At 27.7% G+C, this 26267-nt stretch overlaps 1 protein-coding gene across 1 annotated transcript in view; it reads left to right on the top strand.

Annotated features, from left to right (window-relative positions):
• LOC107451463 (SHC-adaptor protein) overlaps window positions 1-18333 on the top strand; it is a 35336-nt gene extending 17003 nt beyond the window's left edge. The window contains exons 7-12 of the mRNA XM_043044459.2: window positions 6174-6346; window positions 10003-10114; window positions 10810-10873; window positions 14261-14311; window positions 15599-15882; window positions 18011-18333. Coding sequence (XP_042900393.1) covers window positions 6174-6346; window positions 10003-10114; window positions 10810-10873; window positions 14261-14311; window positions 15599-15882; window positions 18011-18148 — 822 coding nt within the window. The 3' untranslated portion in view covers window positions 18149-18333. The remainder of the gene's footprint in view (window positions 1-6173; window positions 6347-10002; window positions 10115-10809; window positions 10874-14260; window positions 14312-15598; window positions 15883-18010) is intronic.
• Window positions 18334-26267: the final 7934 nt, after the last annotated feature.

The following is a 26267-nucleotide window of genomic DNA, read 5'->3' as shown; positions in this document are numbered from 1 at the left end:
ACATCAATACTGGTGATCATCCTCCTGTATCTGTTCCCCCGTACAGATTACCCCGTACTGTCCCTAATGAAGAAAAAGAGTTTTGTTCTCGTTTCTAGGGGAAAAAATTAATTTTATTCATTTTTATGCATCTACTACACTTCCAAACGTTAGAAAATTGCAAATCATTAAAAAAAAGAAGCAGATTCTTTAATTTTTTAAAAACATATTCCTAATTTTTTAAAACAAAAATATTATTTTTTAAAATTACAGTTTTGAACAAAAATTTTATTTCTAAAATGGCAGTTTTGATTTTATTAACAAATGTGATAGTTCTAGCATTGTTTTGACTTTAAAATTACACCGTTTTTGCAGATATGTTTTGAAAAAGCAGATATTATAGGAGGCGACCACTGTATATAGCTCAAGTGAAGCTGTCAAAATTTAAGAAAAATAAACTTTTAAGAAAAACTGGCATTAAAATTTGTGTCTTAAATATTTAATTGATAATCTGTCATGTGCAAAAGAATGAAAGGGGTGCTTTCCAAGGTAAAAATCTTAATTTTTGAAAATTATAAACAAAATTTTGTAATTAATAAGTATTTTGCAATTAGAGTCAGTTAATAAATTTAGCTCCTAATTAAACAAATTAATTTCGGATTCAGATCTTTAAAATGTAGGAAAATATATAACACAAATAAGAATGATATAAGGAACGAAGGACAAACAAGATTTTAATATTTTTTTATTGATGCAAAATATTTGCAAATTTAACAATTGAATAATAAAAATATATTACAAAATATCCAAATGTACTTAAATGAGTATCGTTATCGCCAGGTATTCATTTCAATAAGCATTAACCTAGAAAAGCAATGATGTTAAGTACTTAAAATATTTATATAGTTGTACTTCGATGACACAGTTATGAATCAAAAAAGAAAAAAAATTTGCTGCAAAAAGTCATTATTCGAAGAAGGAACAATATATATCATTATCATTTTAAGATCCATACCACACCATTTTTTCCACCATGTTTATAAAATTATTTTCAGCATCTTAAATTTTGTTATTTGAATTTTTAATTAAATATTAAAATTTCTGCCATAAAATATAACCATTAACAAACAGTTACTGAAACAATAAACTATAGGAAATAGAAAATATTACTAATTATTGAACGAAATAGCAGAGGGTTCAAAATTTAAAAAAATAATAATAAAAATATCAATTGTTACAGCCTTACATCTAATTGTTAAATTAGACATATTTATCACAAAATTCCATTATAACTACACACACAGTCATGTAACTGTAAATAAATAATAATATTGCACTTAAACAAATTCTCATAATACTTTATAGTTTATATAAGGATAGGTTTAGATTGATAAGAAATTTTTTTAAATATATTTAAAAAAAATAATTCTGATAATGAACTTCAACAAAGGCAACATGTTTTTTTAATAACAATAATATTTTAAATATTGAGGTCTAATAATTTTGTTGGGCTACACATAAAACCATAATTGATCATGGTGTAACCAAGGGCTTACAGTTTTCAGTACGTTGTACTAACAAAAGATTTTGTCAATATAACAGAGTATTAAATTCTTCAAATTATAAATGACAAATTTATTACTACTTATGGGAAGAAACTTTTAAATAAAAGCTATAATAATATTTTATTTTGTTAGATCATATTTTATACAGTTCATTTGTGACTTGTAAATTTTAAATGCATTTTACTTATTGATTCATCTTTTCAATTTTTACTTAACATAAATGCTTTATATTAAGAAATTAAAAATGATAAAATGAAAAATATTCTATTAAACAGTAAGTTTTAATAAAGATTTTTTTCTTAAAAACTGAATCAATGTTTTTTGTTTCATTAATTAATTTTCTACATGTAATTTATAATCTTGAATTCAAATGTAAAAAAAAAAAAAATAACACTAAAATCAGGTTGAATAAAATCACTGAAAAACATAAGTGTGGATATTTATGAAGTTACTTAAAAAGTGTTTGGTTAAGTTGTTGAAGTTAATAAATAATTAAAAAAAGTTTATTATAAAAATTACCTGAATTAAAATTTGTATTGAATTGAAGTTTAAATTGAATTAATAATGTAAGGGAAGTGGAACATTTTTCTTAAATAAGAAAAATATTTTCTTTATGATGGAATATTTTCCTATAATGCAGACAATTTATAAAGAATTTTTTTTTTTTTGTACGCATAATATGTTATAGAGAAATAAAAACATTAAAAACATAGAAACAAAAACTAGATTCATGAAATAATATAGAATATAAAAACATATTGCCATATAAAATCAACAAATAAATAAAAAATTTTTTTTTTTAACGCAGAAAAAATAGTTCAGGTGAAAAATGTTAACAAAATTTTAAACGAAACATTTGGCATAAATTTTGTTTTACAAATTTACTTGGCGAATGACATAATCTGACTAATAAATTTTAGAGATAGATTAAAATGCAACTCATTAAGATTATAATGAGACTTACCAAAAGATTTAATGCTACTTGATTTCTGTCACTAAACCAGCAGCTACAGTTGAACCACCAGACCTTAACATAAATCTACCCAAATCTTTGAAATCTTTAAATAGTTCTAGACAAATTATTCTATTGACTTCTATTTCAACAATGGCACTACTATTTTTAGATAAACATCTGTAAAAAATTATGCCAGTTAAAAAAATTATACACAAAATTGTTTAATCTTTATAATTAATGATTCAAAAATAAATAAATTTAATAAATGGTAAGTGTTTTATAGAGTAAAATGTTTCTTTTTTCTTGCAAGAAATGCATATCAATGCTTATTATTTATTTTATTTTTGAAAAAATATTATTACACTTTTTAGATTTTTTTAATAATACTTACGGAAAGATAAGATATATAAAAAAAGAAAGAAAGGAAAGATTTAAAAGATAACAAGAATTGTTTTTTCTTATAATGCACAAAAAAAATTTGTCTTCATATTTTCTAGGAAATATATTAAACTTATCAAGTACAGTAAAACCTCATTAAGTCGTCACCCTGATAAGTCGTCACTCCGCTTAAGTCGTCGTTTTCCTGTGGTCCTGACTAAGCCTCATAGACAATAATGTAAAATAACCCTCTTTTACCCGTCATCGAATTTAACTCTACTCCGGATAATTCGTCAACCCCAAAAAATGGCAAACCTATATTTTTTAATGGCAAACCTATCTGTTATCTTTTCAGACCCGCCCCTTTCACTTTAAGTATCTCCGGGAATTTCGGACCACCCACGAAGTTCGCTCTACAGCTGTGAGCATTCCTTTCCTTTTAGGGGATTTGGATTCTTGGAATTTTGCATGCCAATCGTTCAAAGTTCTCACTTCTTGCTCCGATTCAGTCGAGTGTAGACGTTTTTCTTTATTGTGCGTACTTCAGTGGGACTTCATTTCATAGCGAGTAAGCCCCGCTATAAGGGCCATTTTATTTTCTTACAAAATTGTGATTTGAATACGTTTCCAAAATGCCGGGAAAACGAAAACTTACCTCGTTATCTCTTAAAGAAAAAAAGGACTTAATTGCACTTTTTGAAAAGTCAAATGTTTCGAAAACAGCTTTTGCCAAAGAACACAATATTCCGAGAACTACTTTAAGTGATATTCTATCATCAAAGCAAACCATTGAAGAAGCAGACTGCAAAGACAACAGAAAGAGAATGAGGAAATCAAAGTTTGACGAGATCGAGGAGATTTTAGTTCGATGGTTAAAGCATGCAAGATCGCAAAATGAGCCTATTTCTTCCGTCATTCTTAAAGAAAAAGCGATGGAAATTGCTAAGGAGTTGAACATAGAAGATTTCCATTGCAGCAATGGTTGGCTGGAGCGTTTCAAGGACAGAAATAGTCTTTCTTTTAAAACGATTTGTGGGGAAGCCGCAGGTGTTGATGGTGATGCTATAGAAAATTGGAGGAACAGTGTTCTCAAGGACATTTTATCCAGGTTTGATGCCTTGAATGTTTTTAATCTAGATGAAACGGGCTTATTTTATCGTCTTTTGCCTGATAAAACTCTATCGTTTAAGGGCGAAAAATGCACCACTGGAAAAGCCAGCAAGCAACGTCTAACACTTTTGCTGGGAGCGAATATGAATGGAAATGAAAAGCTTAAACCACTAGTGATAGGCAAGAGCAAAAGGCCACGTTNGAATTCAGAGAATCTCAAGACTTGATTTGCTGACGTACACAAATCAATAGTTTAGATTCTGACAAAATTAATTTGGGTTTCGCTGATTTAAGATGAAAATTTCATTACTTATGCGGTATTTGGTTTATGAGACATTTATTCTGTCCTTTCTTTATTTTCTTTCCAAGTTCTCATTCACCTGCAATATCGAAGTTTTTTATACAGATTTGTTAGAAAAAATCCCATCTTGGTATGAGCTTCGGGAACACGAGACTAAAAAGAAAAAATTTATAAATAAAATCCCCTAATAATTTCTGCTAGAATTAATGTGATTAGATAAAACTAGTGAGGCAAGCACATAAATATCAAATTCATAATCTAAAAAGTAATTCCAAAATGGCAAGCATTTGAAAAATCATTTGCTAGAGAAAATTGTGTTTTTTGTCATTTTTTTAAAACTTATTATTAATAAGTATCAATTTTGTAGCAAATTCCGATTTTTTCAAAAGAATTAATTTAATTAATGTGGTATCCTCAGCAATTTTTAAACACCATCTTGTACTATTTTATGTGTATATTGAAAAAAGTAATGCTCTCTCCTTATCAAAATAAGAGAAAAATTTGCAGTTTATAAAATAAAAAAAAGACATCCTAAAAAACTATTATTGTACAAAATGTTTACTGTAAACAGTAAACATTTTGTACAATAATAGTTTTTTTACAAAAGTAAACTAAAAAACATAATTGATTGATAAACAACTTTTACAATAATTTAAACTGTTTCTTTTTCTACAATTTAAACTGAAAATTATGAGACAATGAACATTTAAAGTGCTTTTTTTGTCAAAAAAAATTATTTGAAAAATAATTTTAAAATTTAAAATCGATTAAAAAATTTATTAATATCCCCCACCCCTCCAAAAAGAGAAACCTATAAAAATTTAACCAGTTGAGAATAATACTAACAAAAATATTTATAATAGTTATCAGAATTAAACCTATAAGCACATATAATTTTACCAATGCGTAATTATTATTGAAATATGAATAAAAGGCAGTGTTTTTAAGGAAAGGTGATTTAGTTTTACTAAAAAGGACTCATTAAATGGCAATCATGGTGGTCTGCCCTTCTAAAATCGCTTAGGGAGAACACTGCAATGGTTAATGAAGGCAACTGTCTCATAATTGGAATGAAACAAAAATGCATGAAAGAAGAAGTTCAAGCTCCCATAGATGCTAGCCACAAAAAGTTATAAATTGCCAAAGAAAATGTTTCATATAAAAATAACTTTAAAGATAGATTTATTTTACATTGATTTCCTTAAAAACGCTGACTTAATGCATAATTTAATTTTATTCCAGTAAATGAAAAAATTACTGATAATTATTTTAGTATTAGTAATCTTGTAGATAAAATTAATACTTGTGGTATAAGTTATTAATTAAGATAAGTTTTTAACTATTAAATGATTATAATTATATTTAAAAAAATGCACAAAGCAACATTTTTAGTTGTCCTATTTTTTTCTAAAAAAATCACATAGCTTTTTAAATTGTTACTTTTATTTCTGAAAAAGTTTGAAAGTTTTATTTAAAAAGTGTTTAAGAAAACTGTCTGAAAAATTCCATTATAGATGAACACTGCCAAGTAGTTATGTGACGAATATTTCAATATTATTTAAAGTTGAAATTTTCTTCTAGGGAGAAAATCTCTTCTGTTATGAAACTTAGTTGTTTAGAGATTCTATGCTAACCACTTTTAAAATGTTGCAACTTAAATTACTCAAACTTATTATATGTTAGAAGTGGTAGTTTATAAACTTTAATTTTTTGACTCCTTTAAAAGTCTTCTCACACCCTCTAGCATTGTCATAGTTTTGTTGGCATCCCTTTTCATTTACCTGTAATATTGAATAATTATAAATATATATATGGAATATTGGATTGTATAGAAATTTTATAATGTCCATTATATTTGGATTTAATTTCTATGTCTTGTTTGTAGGATACTCTGGATTTTATTGCATATGTTGCTAAAGATACTAGTTTTGGGCGTGCTTGTTTTGTCCTGGAATGTGGTCTCGCACAAGATGTGATCACAACAATAGGGCAGGCATTTGAATTGCGATTCAAAGAATTCCTAAAAAAGACTCCACGTGCCATCACTGTTCCTGATCGGTTTGTACAGCATTAATTGTTTTTTACACTAAAATTAAAAAATACTTTATGTGTATGAAATTCCCACTGAGGAACTGAGCTAGAAGGTGATAACCTAACAATTGTAAAAAAATGCAAGAATTTGAAAAACCACACTTAAAACTTTTAGAGAAGGTTTTACATTGACTTTTTGAAAAAATTTATGAATATAAATAACTTGTATTTATGATTTTAATAAAAAATAAGGTTATAATTGAAATAGATACGTAATTCATAAATAAAATAAATGTAGAAAGACTCCACGTGCCATCACTGTTCCTGATCGGTTTGTACAGCATTAATTTTTTTTTACACTAAAATTAAAAAATACTTTATGTGTATGAAATTCCCACTGATGAACTGGGCTAGAAGGTGGTAACCTAACAATTGTAAAAAAATGCATAGGAGGCCTCTTAAAACCATTAAAAAAAAATTACCTAAAAATTTGAAAAACCACACTTAAAACTTTTGGAAAAGGTTTTACATTGACTTTTTGAAAAAATTTATAAATATAAATAACTTGTATTTATGATTTTAATAAAAAATATGGTTATGATTAAAATAGATACGTAATTTATAAATAAAATAAAATGTAAAAAGAATACTGGATGAAAAATAAATAAAAATTAAGTTTTTGTGACAGTCTTGAAAGACAACAGAATTATATTGTATTATCAAATGTTTTTATTTTTTATTATTGAATGAATTATTTAAAAATTAAAATAATGCCTTAAAATTGAAAGAATTCTTCTTGTCTGAAAACAAATTTTCTTTCTGTTCCTCACTTTTATTGGAGGATTTATATGGATACTAACATCAACACTTTTTATTTGAGGATCATGATAAGATAACAAAATTCAGTGCAAAATTTACACCAATTTATAAAGGGAAAAAATTCATTCTGAAGTAAAATGGCATTAAAATAAAAAAATATATAATTCACAACTCATAATAAAACATTGTGAAATGGGGGAGAAAATGACCAAAAATAAATAAAAACATGAATAATGCCTTTCATTAGAAGAAACAAACAAAAATGCAAAAAAAAAGTGCATTTATCATCATCATCCTATCCCTTCTGCTTGTTGAATGTGCTCTGTACTAACAAATAAATAAGCTAACAAATAATGTGCTCCCTCAGGTACAATGTGAATGTTTTAAATTTTAGATACGGATTGTTTAAGGAACCCCTAAGCAACCCGTGTCTAAAATTTAAAACATTCACTTAGAAATCTTACGTAAAGATTGTCACATTACCTTTGTTTATAACAGAATATAATATTTTTTTTCATTTACTGAACTTTTATTGTCGTAATGTAGTGAAAGGAGGAAAAAAATGGGGCTGTAACTTTAATCTGTCGATTTTTGAGTAAAAATATTTTTAGTATTCACTAGTTTAGACTCAAACAATGTCGGTGAGAGGACACAAAAAATAAGTTATGACAAGTTTCCTGGGGCATGTATTTCTCAAGAGCTGAAAAAATAACAGACCAACAGATAAGCAGAATGTAATTAAAATGTACTTAAAAATTTCTTTTCCTTTGTTACTAATACTTGAAGGCAAAAATTGTATAATTTGGAGTCTCTATGTTGTTGCTTTGATTCAGGTGCTTAATCAGTCCTATTTAAACGCTTTGATAGCTCGACTATAGCTTTTCTTAATTTAAAACACTTTGTTTTTTATATCAATAGATAAAATAATGCTATGAGTGTGAACATTAATAAATGAATGAAGAGATTGGGAAATTATATTTTAAATAGTCACCCACTTTTAGTCAAAATGGACCCAGAAATATGCAATCCCTGGGCTCTGAGGACCCATAATTTCCAAAGTCTAGCAGGCTCTCTACTCAAATGTTTTTAAGAATAATCAAAAATGCAACCGTTTTCATTCTCCAGTTATAGCTATCATAATTCTATCAAGCCGTATCCAATACTTATTTAATTTTTTCCACTTTGCTTTTAACTCTAGAATAATTTGTTTTTAATAAGGACACTTTAAAGTATGCAATCCTTATTTACATCTTCAGTACAATTCGAGGTACGTGTAACTCAAGTCTATAAACAACAATTAACCACTTTAACTTCAATGTCTCCAGAGCAAACGAAAATTTATAAATTTGATGGATAGCATTTCTAATGCTCTTGACAACTTAAAAAATTTTCTATAAATGATAAATACTTATGTGCATATTTTTGGGTTTTAAGTATTTTTATTAAAAGTTTATTTCAAAGCATTAATATTGATCTGTTCTAGATATATATACCCCTATTTATAAGGTGAAATATCTTCTGCACTAGAAAATTACAATCAAATTTCATGTCTATATTTGAGAATATAAATTTTTCTTTTTTTCTGATTTAGCTTCAAATAATATGTAACTGTTTGCCTATTATATAAAAAAATTACCAATTAGCAAAAAATGGATGATTATAAATCACAGTTTATAATATATTTTTTTAGATAAATTAGATTCATGATTGACATTTTTCTTTTAAGATCTATTTTTGCTCCTTTACCATTAATAGTTGATGTAGCTTTAGCAAAGACTTTCAACGCGTTTCATTTTAAGAATTCACAATAAATATTTGAATTTGTAATCAAGTTGATTGATCAAAATAGTTATTGCTTTTTTATTCATTTATAAGGAAAAGCTATTTAATTATTTGTCCACATATATGACTGATTATATAGAAAGAGAATATCGACCATAAAGTCTATTGATGGCTCTGATAAAGCTTCTCAGGCGTTATCGAATAAAACAATTTAACATTGCATCCTCTTTTAGAAAATGAACTAAAAGTGAATATTAAAAACGTTATAAATGTTTTTGTTTCGCGTATATTTATAAATAATAATTATTTTTTATTTAAATGTATTAAATGTCCAAACGTATTTCAACTGTAGTTAGTAATGATTGATTTAAAAAAGGGAGATTTGCTGAATTAGGGTAATATTCTATAGTATTTTTTCTAAAAAAAATTATGAAGCAAAATTTTAAAAAAGAACACTACATTGTGTTAAATGCCCAAAAAAAGTTCAGTCTTACTAATTTTTTAAGTGTAGGACCCATGCTAATTGATATTCAAAGTAAAAATGATGATTTAATATCGATAAATATGTGAACAAACTTAAAAAGTGTAATATGTTTCATTTAGTGTATGAATAATACACTGAAAGCTGTTTCAGGTTGCAGGAAAAACTTGCTGATTGGTAAAAAATGTCTGTGAGAACAATATTTTTTTTTCTCTCTTCAGTTTCTTTAAATGCAAACAGAAAGACGTTAATTTTTTACGATTTTGAAACATCATTTGTATTAATTCTTATTATTTGTTAATTGACTATTGTTGTTAATAAGAAAGCCAGCAAAAAGAAGACTGTGCAACTTTCTTTCAAGAGTTGGCGATGTTGATATGCGTTTGGGCTGGGAGCTTGGCATCCATTTAGCATGCCCTTTGATGCAAAGAGACTCTCTCCTTGGGGATAGTGGTTTTTTTTAACTTGCAAAGAATCTTACCTTTTCTTTACTTCGAGAGGAGTATAGAGAAGTGGAGTAGTCCAAAATCATTACATTATGTAATATTTGAACGACCCCAAATGAGTGAGTTTCCCTGTTAATAAACTTTGTTTCCAATAGGTTAGATAATCCTGTCTTTAATGGAGATGCTTGGGGTGAAGATTCTGAATATTACAATGATCTGCCAGCACCTTTACCTCCTCTCCCGGACTACCATCAAAATGGAGTAGAGGTAGAATCAATTTTTTTTCCTCCTACATTCTCTTAATGAGTGTTGAGATCTCTTCCCAAAAATAATTATTCCAGAATACAAGTAGAAACCTTAAAAAACTAGAAGAAACTAGCCAAAATGAAAAAAACTGTAAACGACCAATTCTAGCGAATTTTGATGTCTCTAAATTTAATATAATGCAAGAACATTAAAAGTTTTTACTTTTGCTTTTTTAAAAGAAACTATTTTCTTATTATTTATTTTAGTTTTGTGTAGAATTTTGAAATCTATGTAACTTCTATTATATTTATTTCATTCGGATTTATGCATTTTAAACAAATAAGTGTACATGTATCTAGATAATTTATTATGAGAGATATTATTTATAGCTTACTACACATCCTGTTTTAATATTTTTTGATACATGATTATTAATCGCGTGCATGAAATTATTTGTATTATAGGATCAATTCTGATTATACTATTCTTAATGCTTTTGAGAAATATTACTTTGTTTACTTTTTTCTAAATTTTTAAGGAGCAATAAAAAACAAGACTATAATGTTCATAAACGCATGGTAGAGCGAGAATGCATACAGTTTTATTTTTTATTTGGTTTTTAAGTAATCTTAAATGTGTGTTTCTGAATGATTAAATTTTTGAAATTCAGTTTATTATTCTACATAAGTGAAATGTTTGTTCATAATATTTCATAGCAACCTTCTTCCATGGATACTTGCAATGCTGAACCATTGTCAACAAATGAAAATACAGAACCAGGTAATTTATTTAAGTTTCAGAAGTATTTAGTGAATGTGAATAATCTGTTTTTTTTTTCCTTTAATTTTTAAAGATTGTTAAAAACGAATTCATCGTTGATTTTCTTTGTTTGTTTTCAACATCATTGCAATGGAAATATAGATTTCATTTCTGCTTTTCAATTTATTCTGTTATGATCTAAATGTCACTTCTGGCCTAAGCCATTTAGGTTATGACTAGTAAAGCACCCTCTATTTCAAAAATTTTGGACTATAATTTTCTTATGCATATCCTTTCCTTTTTTTTTGTGTGAATACTCTAGTAAATTTTAGATAATTTTGACATTAAAATGGCTTTTTTTTAAAGATTTTTGAAAATTGGACTTTAAATATTTAATCACCCTGAGTATTGTTTCAGATGTAATATCTCTCTATAATTTAGAAAGAAGATAAAAAAATCTCTGCTTAATTTACTTAAAAAAAAAAAAAAGAAACATGCAGGACAAAATATTTTGCTGCAAAAAGAAAACATCAATGACAAAATTATTTTCGAAATGATAATCTATTTGCTTTGTTTAAGATTTTAAGGTTTTTTCTAGCAAATATATTTTTCCAATTTGTGCAGCTTGTTTGATAATTTATATCCACTAAGTAAAAATTTGGTTCCAAATTCATGCTTTTTTTTTNAGTGTTTTTTTTTTAAATGTTATTAGTTTCAATGCACTTTTCTAAAAATAATTTTTTTTTTTTAAAAATAGAGAGAGAAGCTAACTTTGCTAGTCAACTGTTTTACCATTTTTGAGTAAAGAAATTTTAATATATATTTTTCAACATGAAGAATAAACTATGTAATGAACTGTATAAATATTACTTGTAGCATTTCAATAAAATTTTATCTAATTATTTCTTATTCACTATTTTAGCCTGTTTTCTTTCTATAGAACTCCAAAACGTTAAGGGACTTGGAAAAATAAACCTTTTTTTTTTTCAAAAATGATTTAAGAGTGCTGATGTCAACACTTTCAAAACTTATTTCAATGACACTAAAATTTTGATCTTTGTTTCTGATACTGTAGATTCTCAAAGATATAAATCGTACATTTCTAATTGGAATATATTTTCAGCTTATTTTGCTTTCACTTTATTTAAATCAAATGATTTTTAAAGCATTAATGTAAGGTGAAAATATTTTTTATGCAATATAACTTATGAGTATATTATAAGATTGTGATTTTTTAATTTTATGTTTAAGTCTGATATCATTGTTAATGAAGGTTTTATCTAGAGAAATAGTGAAGGAGAGAAGTGTATGTATACATATATATATATATATATAAGATATTCAGAAAAACAATTAAAGCAGGAAAAAGCAATAAAAATAAAAGATATGTGTGTTGGCAAGACAGAACTTCATCAGGGGACACACTGCCAGCCAATACACAGGAGCCTTTTGTTGTCAGTGGAAAAACCAAAACTGACAGCGCGCCGAGGCCCCATAATGGAAAGACAAATAAGAGAAAATCATTATAAGAATTGAAAAGCTCTGAAAAATAATGAAACAGCAAACACTACTTAAAAGTACACATAGTAAGACTTAAAAATGATATTCCCACTTATAGATAAAAATAGTTACTGTTGGAATAATCAAATCAAAATGAAATATAAATTGCCAAATCAGTAAGAAAATATTATAAATAAATCAAGTGCTGACCCCTTTTTGAAAATCTTAAAAAATGAAACAAAAAGATTTTGCAAAAATTTTTCAATTTGCAAAATTTTTTTAAAAAAGTGCTGCTATCTTCTTTGGTAAATAAATCCTACATTTCACCGCATAGGCCTATTTATGCGTGCATCAATATCGGCCAAACTATTTTAACGTTTTTAAAATATTTTGAATTAAAACATCATAATTATAGTATTTAAAAGGAAAATTATAGTAATTTCTTACCCTCACAATATAGTGGATAGTCCCAATCTGGAATGGTATCTATTGGTTCTGTAAAACTTTTGAGATCATTTATAAGTCAAAATATTTACCAAAGGATTAGCAGGCCTAATCTATTCATTTATTCATTCAGTTCGATAGGCTGTATTTTGCACTCACGCAAGTCGGGATGAATGATTTGCGACATGCTGTTTGCCAAGATGCACTCAATGAGATTGTTAGTGCTCGATGAGACGTGTCCGAGAATTTGTGTCTTTCCACAATTGACTTTTGAAGAAAAGAATTATACTTATGTGATTCTATTGGAAAGCAATCCGATGTCTGTGACAGTACCATCAGTTCTAAAGACCATATATAAGAATCGAATTAAACGACGAACTCATAAATTAAATCTACCGACAATATTGTGAAAACCATAATTGAACATCTGTAAGTAGGAAAAAGCTTCAGTCCTATTTACTACTTTTTGAAAAAGCTAAAAACTTCTGCTTTTTCTCATCAGCATGAATATTTTTAAAACAATTATGTTAAATGAAGTTGTTGTAGAAGCAACCTTCGACCATGTGGCTGTGTGTGTATATATGATATCCTGATAACAACTTGACTTTCTCAGCAAGCTCTACCAAATTTGCAATTTAAATTCCAATTTGCAAACTGCTACTTATATTAGATAAGCTGGTCCTGGATGCAGTTAATTTGTTTGGTAGGGATAGTTAAAGAACCCTATGTGAACGTGATGTGCTCTACATCACTTAGTTAGCATTGCTGGCCAAATGAATTAAGATTTGCAGTTGCATCAAATTTGTTTTTTATTTTAACTTCCTGGAGAAGCATCGCTATTCTTTTGAAGGTATTTAAATTGCATTTTGAGGATTAAAAATCAGTTTATAAGCAAATGGTATTTCCTAACACAAAAATAAAACCATTTCAACCTAACTGAAATTAGTGGCAATTTTTACTCAAAATTTCAGGGCAATACTTCTCCCAGAAGATATTGATTTTAAAAATAAAATTTATATCTGTAATATCCTTGTGGATTGACCAATTTTGTCAGTTATTAGATTTTGCTTTGAAAAAAAAAGTTAGAAAACAAGGCAGCTTAGTATGCATAAATAATTAAATTTTCAGAACAAATCTCGAGAGCTTGCAATTATTATTATTTTTTTTTATTCAGTGATTAATTTGTAGTCATTAAATTATAATGTTGACGATTTTCGTTGAAAATTGGAAATATTTTAGCTATAATATTAATTTTGAATAATATTAAGTATTATTAATATGTTTTATCAGAACCGAGATTGGTAAATGTTAAGAAATTTAGAAAAATCTGATTTAAATTAAAATATATATGTAATTCTTTCCAAAGATTAGTTCTTATTTTTGAAAAATATTAGTTCTTTTACATAAAATCGTAGCTTAATTGTTAAGATCAATTTAAATAAAAATTGTGTTTATTTCTTTCAGAATATGTGAATAGCATAGTTGCTGCTTCTGAACAGACATCATTTAATTTACGTGAGTAGCTTCATGTTTAAGCTATTTACTTGAATAATTTCATGTCTTGTATCTGTTATGAAATATTTACTTTTCCATAATGCATGGAAATGCATTTTATGCTGATTTGCCCTTCTCGGTCACTGTGGTTTTTCTTGTTCTGTCTTTCATCTTTTTCTCCCCCTTGGTTTTTATAATATATTATAATGCATTATAATAATATATGTAATAATAATGTATTTATAAAATAAATTAATGTGATAAATTAATGTAATGTGTTAAAACTAAGTAAGGAGGGGTGCTTTTCAGACTTTTACGTTTTATTTTTCAGTTTTTTTTTTTAGAATTTTTTCATTTATTTTTTAAATAAATTTTTTATTGTATGTATTGTATGTTTTTATTATTGATTCCATAATTTTCAAAATGCAGTGCTTATATAAAAGAGCCTAATTCAATTAATATATTAAATTAATTTAAAAGATTATCAATGTAAATTATTTTATTTAATGCTGCATTATTCATAACCACTGTTATGCTTAAAGCTTCAATGCGCTTAAATAAAACTCAAAATAGTTTATTCTATTACTAGATATAAAACTTCATTTGTTTCTGAAATATAGAAATTGAAAATAACAGTAAACATGTTTTAAGTACCACAGACAGGCACCCATTTTCAAGACTTACCAGATGTTAATAAAAAGAAACAAAAGTTTATTTTTCCATTTTTCATTGGCAACATAACGTTTTGTATTTCAAATCACTTTAGTTTCTTACATTCACATCTGGCATATCTCGAAAATGGGCACCTATTTTTAAGCACTTGAAACATATTGATTGCTGTTTCCAGTTTGTATATTTTTGGAAGCGAATGAAGTTTTTAATCAAGTAATCTTTCTACTTCAGTTTCTTGGGGTTATTTATTTATTGCAAAAAACATTTTCCTAATCATTTAATTTAGTGCCATTTATAAATTTTTTTAAATCATTAATGAATCTTTAACCTGATTCTTCCACAGATATAATGATATGGAAAAAATTTGTTGCATAATTTATGCAAATATAATCTGATAATGTATGCACATTTTTTTGGATGTTAGCTAATTCCTTCACATTTTGATGGTCAAATAAATTTGTTGTTAATTTATTTTCCAAAAATTGCATTTTTTCAAACAGAGCAACTTTTTTTTGTATCCTAGACTTCATATCATGATTTAGAAAAGTAACATTTTCTGGTTAATTAAATTTTTGTTGTTCCAAAAGTTCTATTCTTAGTGTTAAAAGTTGAGAAACATTTTTTCTTCAATTGCAGAACCTATTGAGACAGCATTGCAGGAGGCTCCTCCACCCCCTAAGCACAGGACAACATCATCCTTTGTTCAGAAATGGCCAGCTGGATTGGCCAATCACAGAGTGGTACTCCTTCAAGAAGAGTGGTTTCATGGACCCATCAGCAGAAAGGAGAGTGAGTCCTTAGTGGTAAGGGATGGGGATTTCTTGGTACGAGAGTCCCAAGGTTCCCCAGGACAGTATGTATTGACAGGGATGCAGAATGGAATTCGAAAGCATTTACTCTTGGTGGATCCAGAAGGAGTGGTAAGACTAATGCTATTATATAGATATGTACAGTGCTCAAAATAAAACATGGACCACCCTAAATAACTTTTGATCTGATGAATCCCTTCTTCTCATTCTAGCACTCAATCTCAAGGGCTCGAAGAGGTAACTTACCTGTATATGCTAATTGTAAAGTGCAGACAATACTTTAAGATATGAAATCAGATGAAAAAACGTACTTTCTCTGTATAAACATACCTTTTTCTTGATGGATTTAGATTTCTGACCCTTAAAATATAGGGGGTGTAGTTGCAATCTAAGATATAGGGTACCAATCGTTTGGTCAGGAGATTGCTCCAAAGTTTTGACCTCTTAATGTTAATTTTACTTTTTGCGTATTTCGCTGTATCTTGAGAACTTGAGCAAATTGAAAACTTTTTGCACACAATTATTAAATTTGTTTAACCCTAAATAATTTTATTCAAAACGTAATCCCTCATCGAAAAAAAAGGTTTGTTTATTCAAACAAAGTACGATTTTTGTGTGAGTTAGTAACTTAACAAATCGTCTGCATTTATTGTTTAGCATATGCTATTAGGATTGAGGTCTAGATCGGGAAGATCTGATCATTATATCAAAAAACTTTCAGGGTAGTCTGTTTTTATTTCTTCTCCCCCCCCCGCACTGTACAGCAGGGTTTGCATAATTTCAGTCAAAATTTAAATCGCTTGATTTTTAAAAAAAAATCTTTTATTTTAATCAAAAACAATTTTTAAAGGCTGATTTTATTGATATTGAAAGTTTTAACTCGAAAAATAATGTCTGAATTATTATTATTTGATGTTTACAGTAGACTAATAAATAACAACAACAAAAAGAGACTAAATTTGGAAGAAACTTTAAAATATAACATTCCATTACTTGTATGTAAAACAATTTATTTACTATAATATTTTAATCATGTTCATTTAATTTTATGCTCATTGAAATTAAATAAAGTATTCTGAAAGCTTACTAAATATATAATTTGTATACCTGAATAATGAAGAAAGACCTGTTGTACCAAGAGTAATGTATGAAATAATGGATTAATTTCTTATTTTTATTTCCCCTGATATAATTTATTTTTCATTAGAAATCTAATTGAAAACCGGGTCGTTGTGCATACAAATTCATGAGGATAATGAGATTGAATAAAATTACTTAGATTTTCTTTAAATTCAGTGATTAGTTTGAAATAATTACAAAATAATTTTAAACAATTTAGCATGAAACATTACGTATTTCAGTTCGTTTAGTTAGTACGTATTCAGACTCGATGGAATACAGAAATTGATAATAAATTGAATGAAGTCAAACGGTTAATTACTCCATTTAAAACCTTAAATATTCCAGAAAAAGTGCAGACTATTAATAAACAGGTTGCGTATTGGCTATACAAGATGAGTGCATAGACTAGACTTACTAAACGATCCAGCTACTATTTTGCTCCAATTGTAGAGAATCATTAACAATGAAACACATCTTGATCCACTTTGAATTTAAAAATTAAAAGACGTCTTTATTTTGATTGCAATTTCCTTAGTTTGCCTACCCTACTTGGTGCAATTCCACACACATATCTTATTGACTTTCTTAAAGACACTGGATATTTAACCTTTATTTAAATGATAATTTTATATTGATCAAGTGCTTGGCGCTGTATAGTCTTTTTGGCTGTATTTTTTTAAGTAATATCTATAATGTTTTCCACTATTAAAATTTAGAATTTGAGTTTTTGTATGAATAATGCAACTTAAATTTATTTTTATTAATAAGAATAAAATTCATTATGTTGCAAAATAAATCTGAAATAATTGTACTCATAGTCATGAAATTATATTCGTTAGATTTTTTAGAAATTATATTTGTTTAACCATAAATTAAATGTTAAAAAAGGCGTTGGCTATTTATTCTTAATGTCGTTGTGTATTTAATTTAAATGTCATTGGATATTTATTCTTATGATTTAATTACAATTACTATTATTGTGTCATAAATGGATTATGAACTTAAATATAAACTAAAAAATACCAGTGCTTTTCTAAAACTGCTTTTTTTATAATAAATAGTTAATTTATGCTTGTTCTTTTTTTAATTATGTATTTTTAAAATAATTTTTTTTCAGGTTCGAACAAAAGACAGAACTTTTGAGAGTGTGACTCATTTGGTAAGTTTTCACTGTGATAATGGTTTGCCAATTATATCGGCTGAGAGTACCTTGATTTTAAGGAATCCCATCCCTAGAACTATGAATCATCACTGAAAGGATAACAAAGGTTGTTGTTGTGCCATATTAAAAGGAACAAAGTAGAAAGAGAGGCAGTATTCACTTTCATAAACATGATCAAAGAAATGTGTGATAACGTTTTATGATTTTTTTCATCCAAATGCTTCTTAAATGTTTTATGAAAATTTTGTATTCCAATAAATAAAAAAAAAGCCATTGAATTTGTTTGAATTCAATCTCTGTTATTACAAAAAAAATCATTAATTATCAGTTTTTGCAAATAACACAGTGCAATATACAGCATGATGCTACACAAAATTTTACAAAAATATATGTAGTTAGGGAGTCATTATGGATTTACGATTAAAAAAAGCAATCTAAAGTCACCCTGTGATGTATTTTGCAGATTTTTTTTCTTCATAAAATTAACAATGTGGAGAGAAAGATTTCTATTTTTTGTTCAACTGTTGTGTAAGTGGAAGTTGTCATTCATATGTATATTTAATAAATTTTTAACTTATCTTTATTAATCAAGATGTTATAAAGGTATAATACCCCATGATCAAATATCCCATGATATACCAAAGGCATAGTATCCCATAGGTCAGGGAAAACCTGATATTGTTGGAGAATCTTATTTTAACTACTAAACAGAAAGTAGGCAGTAAAACTTGCAATTTTTTACAAAAGTCTGAAAAATTCCTTTGTCATACCTGGAAAATAACCAGCCTTAAAATTGTCGAATTCTAACATCGATTACAATTATTTATTGCAACAATTTCATATATTGTGGAACTGACATGTTTCCATTCAATTGAAATTTACTTAATATTCCTGGTAAAAGTCAATTTTTTTATGAAATTGAGTGTGGAATCCTGTAATAGATTCAAAATAAAATTGCTCTTAAAAATACCCTTTTTTTGTCAAAATAAACTAAGAAAAGCAAATTATATATAAATGTTAATAAAAACCTTCCCTGAGATTTTTGTGCATATTAAAATATAAATTTCAAAAAGCAGGTTTGATACTTTTGCTTTATGCTGTAAATCAGTGTTTCCCAAACTTATGACTTTTGTGTACCCTTTCTAAACTTTTCGTAACGCTGTGTACCACTAATAAAAAAATGAATTTATTTTTTTAAACTATGTTTATTTTTCTTTCTTGGTACAAAAATGTTTTAATAAGTTTATTTTGCATGAGTGAGAAGGATGATATTGTTTTTGCTGTGATAGCAGGATAAAAATTATATTTTATAAAAGTAATCAAAATGAGTGGAATTTATTACAAACCTTTACCATAAAAAAAATTGCGCAGAAGTTAAAAATCACAACTGGCTGTTGACACCACTAATTATTAACTGTTAACTCTGCAGAAAATAACCAATAGAAAAATACGTAATCGTAAATTTTCGTGGCTAGCTTTGTTTTTAAATAAAAGGTTTTGAAATTTTCGTTTGTTGCAAGTTATTTCGCATAAGAACGCTTACCCCCTCTACACTGTTCCCGTACCCCTAGGGATACGCGTACCACACTTTGGGAAACACTGCTGTAAGTAAATCTACATATTGTATAACTACAAACAAATCATAATAGCAATGATTGATTTGTTTTTAATATGGTAATTTTTTTCTGCAAATTCGATTTTAATTTTTCTTTTATTTTAGAAATACCTCAGATTATACGTGCTCATATTTTTTTGAATTTTTACAATTGAAACCACAAAAAGAATAAATAACAAAACTATTAAGTTTCTTAAAAAAATTTAAAAAAAGCATGATAGTTTGATGTTTTATACTTGCTGCATCTAACACAACTATGTTTCTTCTCAGAAGACGTATTTTGCAAATGACGAATGAATGATTAATTAACCAATGAAAAATTTTATGAAATTCAAAAGTCGATTTTGTGTAATTCTGACCGTTAGTGATTTTATGAATGTAAAATTATTAGCGGGCTAAGAAATTTTAGACTTAAAAATACTTAAAACATGTCCATGAAAATTTTAAAAAAAATTTCTCAAAAAGCATCAAAAAATGATCTTAGAATGAAAAAAAATTTCCTTAGAATTTATGAAAAACATGTTGTTTTTTTAATAAAATACAAGTTAATAAATGGGTACTTGCAACTCGAGAAGAAATGAAGTGATTATACTTAACCGTGTGATTTAAATCAGATTTAATTGGATTCCTGTTAGAAACATGATTTGTGCTTTACAAATGTGATTGGCTTCTGAATTGACTAATGCCAGGATACACCAACGATGACGTAACATGCAAATATTTAATTAAAATAAATATGTAATGTGTCAGAAAATTAAAATGTAAATGAGCTCTTGATAAAGTTAAATGGGAATTTATTGATATTTAGTTACATACTTCAGGAAAGAACATAATTGCATTGTATTTTCAAATTTTTTTCAAAAGCCTTTGTTTCAAAAGTAACTTCTTTTAAAGATATCAATGCTCATTATTTGATGATAATCAAAATAACAAGATTCAATGCAAACTTGCATTTTGGAAAGAAAAAATATTATCCAAAATATTTTTATTATAATATTTCATTAAATGGCAATGTTTAGAGGATTATATTATAACTAAAAGGAAAGATTTTTTTCAAAATTCATAAAAAATGATTTAATAAGCTAAAAAAAATAATTAAATAAAATTAAACGAAAATGGCCAAGAAAAAGAAACTTGTATAATCTTCTATATATAAGGGAGAGTCGGGTAGCCCCGCTCACTTAAGGAGTTTTGCTTATATTTCTGTATAATATTGAGTAATAATCAATATTTTTGTATGTTTCGATTGTTTTATCATCTAATTAAATAATGCAAAAAGACTAAACCAAAAGAAGAATAGTTTAACTTAAAAAAATAGAGATTCTAAAAAACATGTTTTTCAATTCTTTTCAAAATGTGTCGGGTTGCCCCGCCCAGTTACAAAAATTATGTTTTTTGACTGTTTTTTCAGATGTAAATGAAAATGACCAATGTATTGACAATAAGTAAACCTCGTTTATCATTTTTATCACAAAATTATTTTATTTATTACATATTTATATACTTTTAGTGAATTCTATAATTAATAACAATCATTTAATAACAACAATGTTTGTTGTTAAAAATGCATATAACATTCAAATTTGAAGCAATAAAATAATAATCTTTGCAACCGTACATTTATCGACGAAATAAAATTGGGCGGTGATACCCGACATCCAATTTTTTTGTAAATTTGTAATTACTCGAACAATTNCATTTTGGAAGGAAAAAATATTATTCAAAATATTTTTATTATAATATTTCATTAAATGGCAATGTTTAGAGGATTATATTATAACTAAAAGGAAAGATTTTTTTCAAAATTCATAAAAAATTATTTAATAAGCTAAAAAAAAATAAATAAATAAAATTAAACAAAAATGGCCAAGAAAAAGAAACTTGTATAATCTTCTATATATATGAAAATGAATGTTATAGACTCCTAAGCCATCCGAACAAGAGCAATGAAATTTCTCTTACAAATACTAGTTTGAAGAACAGGAAGGTCGATGTTACTATGAAAGTTCAAGTGAGATGAGCGAAACTTGAGATGGAATTTTCTAATTGCTTAAGTGTTAGCCTTTGTTTTAAATTAAACTTTAGACTAAACTTTTATGTACTAAACTTTTTCAATATTTTCAATGATTTGCTGGCTCATAGCGCTATTTAATCAAAAGAAGAGTATATTGCATAAACTTTAATATTTAATTAACTTTTATTTGCTATGTTCAGATAAACTCAATGAACAACGGTAACGTGGTAACACGCGAGGACCAAATCACGAAATTAGTATTACTAACTGAAACCATGTGTTTCTTTTGTTTATAGTAATTCTTTTAAAACGTGTTTCTCTAAAAGTAAGTAATTTCAAATCAACAGTAATTGAAACGACAAAATTAGTTATGCATTCCAAGTTAAGTTATGTATTTCCACATTCCCAAAATTAATGGAAATCAGGCATTTAAGAGAAAATCGCCATACTGTTATTGATTATTAATGAATTTAGGTAATAGATGCATAATGAAATAAAATAAATAAGCTATGTTCTAAAAAGCAAAATTAATGGAATAAAGGTACTTATTTGTTTAGAGGAACCATTAAAAATTTCCATACTATTATTGATGCCAATGCTGCTTAATGTGTATTAATTGAAATAAAAAAATAACCTACAACTGAAAGGCGAAGTTAATGGAGAAAAGATACTTACTCGTTTTGGGTTACAGTAAAAAATAACTATATTATGATTGACATCAGTGTTTAATTAAGATTCGTAATATGTATTAATTGAAATTAAAAATCAAAATTAATGAAGAAAAGGTATTTTATCATTTAGGGGAACTGTAGAATATCACCATATGTAGATGACGCTTAATTAACTTTGGTAATATGTTCTACTGGTATGATAATTGGCGCAGTTTTAAATAGAATTTACGATGAATATCCCTTAGTTTCAGAAGAAAAAAGATGTTTGCAGTCGTAGCAAAGATAGTAATGAATTAGAATTAAAAGAGCTTTTTTGCACCTCTACTTTTAAATATTTTAAACAGTTTATGTTAAAAGTGAGATAGAGAAATGGTCATACTTTAAAGCTCTTGTGAAGGTCTTTTAAGAATTCTATTTCTATCTTTTTAAATTTCGACTTTAGTTTGCTACCACTAATAAATGGATTTCGCACAAACTCAAGTAATGGGTACCAAATATACTAATATAGTATAAAGGCTTATATTGATATACTTGGTAATTATTAAAACTTCGCCAATACTGAGCAGTTTTAATACAGATAATGCGGAAATAAAGGTCTTATAGCCTCTCGAAAGGGATATGTACCGAAAATGATTGATAGTCGTAAATTTTGACTACCATGAGTTGGCCGCGAGCAATATTATGCAAAGTGATGCTGAGTGCAGTTCTCTATTCTAATGGGATGAACTACAAAAAAAAAAATTATGTCATGCTTAATTTAATAACGTAAAGGGGAAGGGCGACAAATAATAATAAGTAAAAACTGAAATAGCTTTATTAATTGTATGCCTTTCAGTTCAGTACTAATATATTGATTCTTCACACATTTAGAAGAACGGGTATAACAGATAGTCCCTCATAAAGGAAAAAAACAAAAAATATACATTTATCGTCTTAGTCCTGAATATGAGTCGCACATTTTTCATGGTATATTATGTAAAACCTGTGAAGTTGACCACCTGACCAAGATGACTTCCATTATCAATCTCAAAGTTTATTCTATATACAGTGGGCTGGATTAAGCGTACGCGGGGCCCTAGGCCATTCAAATTTTTGGGGCCCTTAGATTAAATTTATTTTTCTCGTATATTTTTTATTTATTCAAATATAAAAGTATTTATATATCTTTTCATTTAAGAAAGCATATTTAAAATAAATAATAAATTAAATTTTACTTTATTTTGTTAAATTAGAACTAAAAAATAAACATAACATTTTATAATCATAACATATATGAAATCGATTTTTTTTTTAAATCATTGCTTTTCTTAATTTTTTTAAATTTATTTTCAAGAAATCCATTTTAAGGGGGCCCCTAATCATTGGGGGCCCTGGCCTAAAGGGTAATCCGGCACGGGTAAAACCTCTCGGGAGCGACCACTCTTCGTTCCTAATACAAATTAAATAATAATTACAATTGTGTAATTATTATTTAATTTGAGTTATGGTGCATCGGCCGGGAAACGAACCCGGGCCGCCCGCGTGGCAGGCGAGCATTCTACCACTGAACCACAATGGAATAAAATCATCTTAATCATTACAATTTTGTAATTATTATTTAATTTGAGTTATGCATCGGTGGTTCAGTGGTAGAATGCTCGCCTGCCACGCGGGCGGCCCGGGTTCGTTTTCCGACCGATGCACCATAACTCAAATTAAATAATAATTACACAATTGTAATGATTAAGATAATTTTATTTCATTGTGGTTCAGTGGTGAAAGTAAACTGAAAATGAAGAGGTGCAAAAAAAATAATAATAAATTGTTTGCGCTCAGCGCCATCTGGTGTTATAAATCTTGATAGCAAAATTATCAACAGTTCCACAGTAAAAAGGTCGTTAATGGAGGTGGGTCATACTTAGAGGTTATCTCCATTGACTTCAAAATTGTTATTGAAAGTACATGATGTTTCGCAAACGATTTTATTTATTTTTAGTCAGTGCCATTTTTTTTTGGTGCGGAAATGCCACCTCTGTTGGCATCATGAAAAGACGGATTGATGAATAAAATTTAGTGTCTATAAAAATGATCCTTGATAATATAATTGTGTGTAAAAGCAAATTTACCAATTATGAATGATAAAGTTATTTTAACTAAATAAACAATTATTTATTTCGTTTAAGCTTGCATTTAATTTCATATCATAAAAATTAGTCAGCTTTAAAACACGAGAAAAGGTTCGTTTGAGATACTTGTTTTATCAAAAATAATTTTTTTTCAAAATAATAAATAAAAATAATTAATTCAACTTTGAACTATATTTGATTTTATAACCGTTATTGAACAGCCAACCCAATTTTTGGGTTTAGATTACTAATGTTCAACTTCTGGATCAAGTATTGGGAAAAATTTGTTTTCGCGAAGGACTCTTTAATGAACTAACCCGCATTTGCTTTACATGGCGAGGAAAACATCCCATGGTTAGCCTGACTCTAATCCATGATCTGTCTACCACTGAATATTTTACATCAGCACTGTCGCCGGTGTGAGCTGGGGGCGGAATTCGCATCGACCAGCCATTGTTGGTATTCGAACCCGGTTCCTCTCACTGAAAGGCAAGGCAAACGCTCTATCCCCTGAGCCACCACGGCTCAACTTTCAATTATAAAAATAAATCATTGACAGCATAGTCTTTAGTGCACTCTGACTGCAACATGAGGTTGTTTCTTCAAAAAAAAGTTCTCCAAGTAAGAGCCTCCCACAAATATTTTGAATACATTTTAATCTACTTGCTTGTTTTTCTAAATTTTTTGTTTTGATATCTTTTTGTGTTTCCTCATTTAACCTTTTCGGTATTCGGTTCAGATGTTTGTCCGGTCGCTAGGAGAAGTTTTAATGGTTTCTCCTAAAGGTTTTCTTCAGCACTAAGTATATGGTAAAAATTCCGTGCCTCCCAAAAGTGGTCGTAAATAGAGGTGGCCTTTCCTGGAGGTTTCACTGTTTAATAAAAGAGAATACAACCTTTGTAACCTGATCACTGAATGACTTTGTCGAGTTGCATTAAATGCTCTTTCTAAACCTTTCATAAGTTTACGAAACAAACTTTTTCCATCAGGAAGTTATCTACGCTATAATTGTGCATAAAAGATGTTGAACGAGTTAGTTTATATTGTTGTACATAGATGGCATTACAAATGCTGACATAGATGGCAGCAGTGTTGTCCTGAATATAACCTCTTATCTATACTAAAATATCGATAATAAAATCCAGTTTCAGCCTTTGCGCATGCAGGTATGTTGATTTATTTCTTGTGACAGCCATGCTTAAATTATTGGGTTAAGTCTTTAAAAGAATTCCATTGAATTCCAAAATTATTATTATTTTTGAGTTGATCATATGAGGAAACTATTTATTTGACTTTTTCACTATCCCAAAAAATAAAATAAGTACATATATGTAATACAAAAATAATAAATACTTTTGTATTAATAAAAGAATTAAAACTCTTTCGGTTTCATAAAATGTCTTTGTTAAAGAGTAGGAGTAGAGCTACTCTATTTTGGGAATTCAAGGCTGAAAACATACCATTGAATAATAATTAGATTTATATTTGAAAGGAGGAGTTATTTTTAGAATCTTATCTCTCTTTTACTTCCATATTAGGAAGCATTAAATGATTTTCCATAGTGCGTAGAGTTACAAAGGCATGTGCGACTGGGACCTAAGTACACCAATATCTGTAGTATTTAATGTGAGAGCGATTGTTTTCGCATGTCTCTTGCTGAATAACGCGTTCCACAAAACATCTGTCGGAACCATCCGGAGTTACGTCCACTCCCCCTCCCTTGGGGAGGGCGGATGTGAACTGTTATAACCACCAGCATATCTTTTAATAAACCTTTTGATAACTTATTATGGTTTTGACTGCATTT

The sequence above is a fragment of the Parasteatoda tepidariorum genome, chromosome 5 (assembly GCF_043381705.1).
Source record: "Parasteatoda tepidariorum isolate YZ-2023 chromosome 5, CAS_Ptep_4.0, whole genome shotgun sequence".
NCBI lineage: Eukaryota > Metazoa > Arthropoda > Arachnida > Araneae > Theridiidae > Parasteatoda > Parasteatoda tepidariorum.
This window is presented reverse-complemented; position numbering and strand designations above follow the sequence as displayed.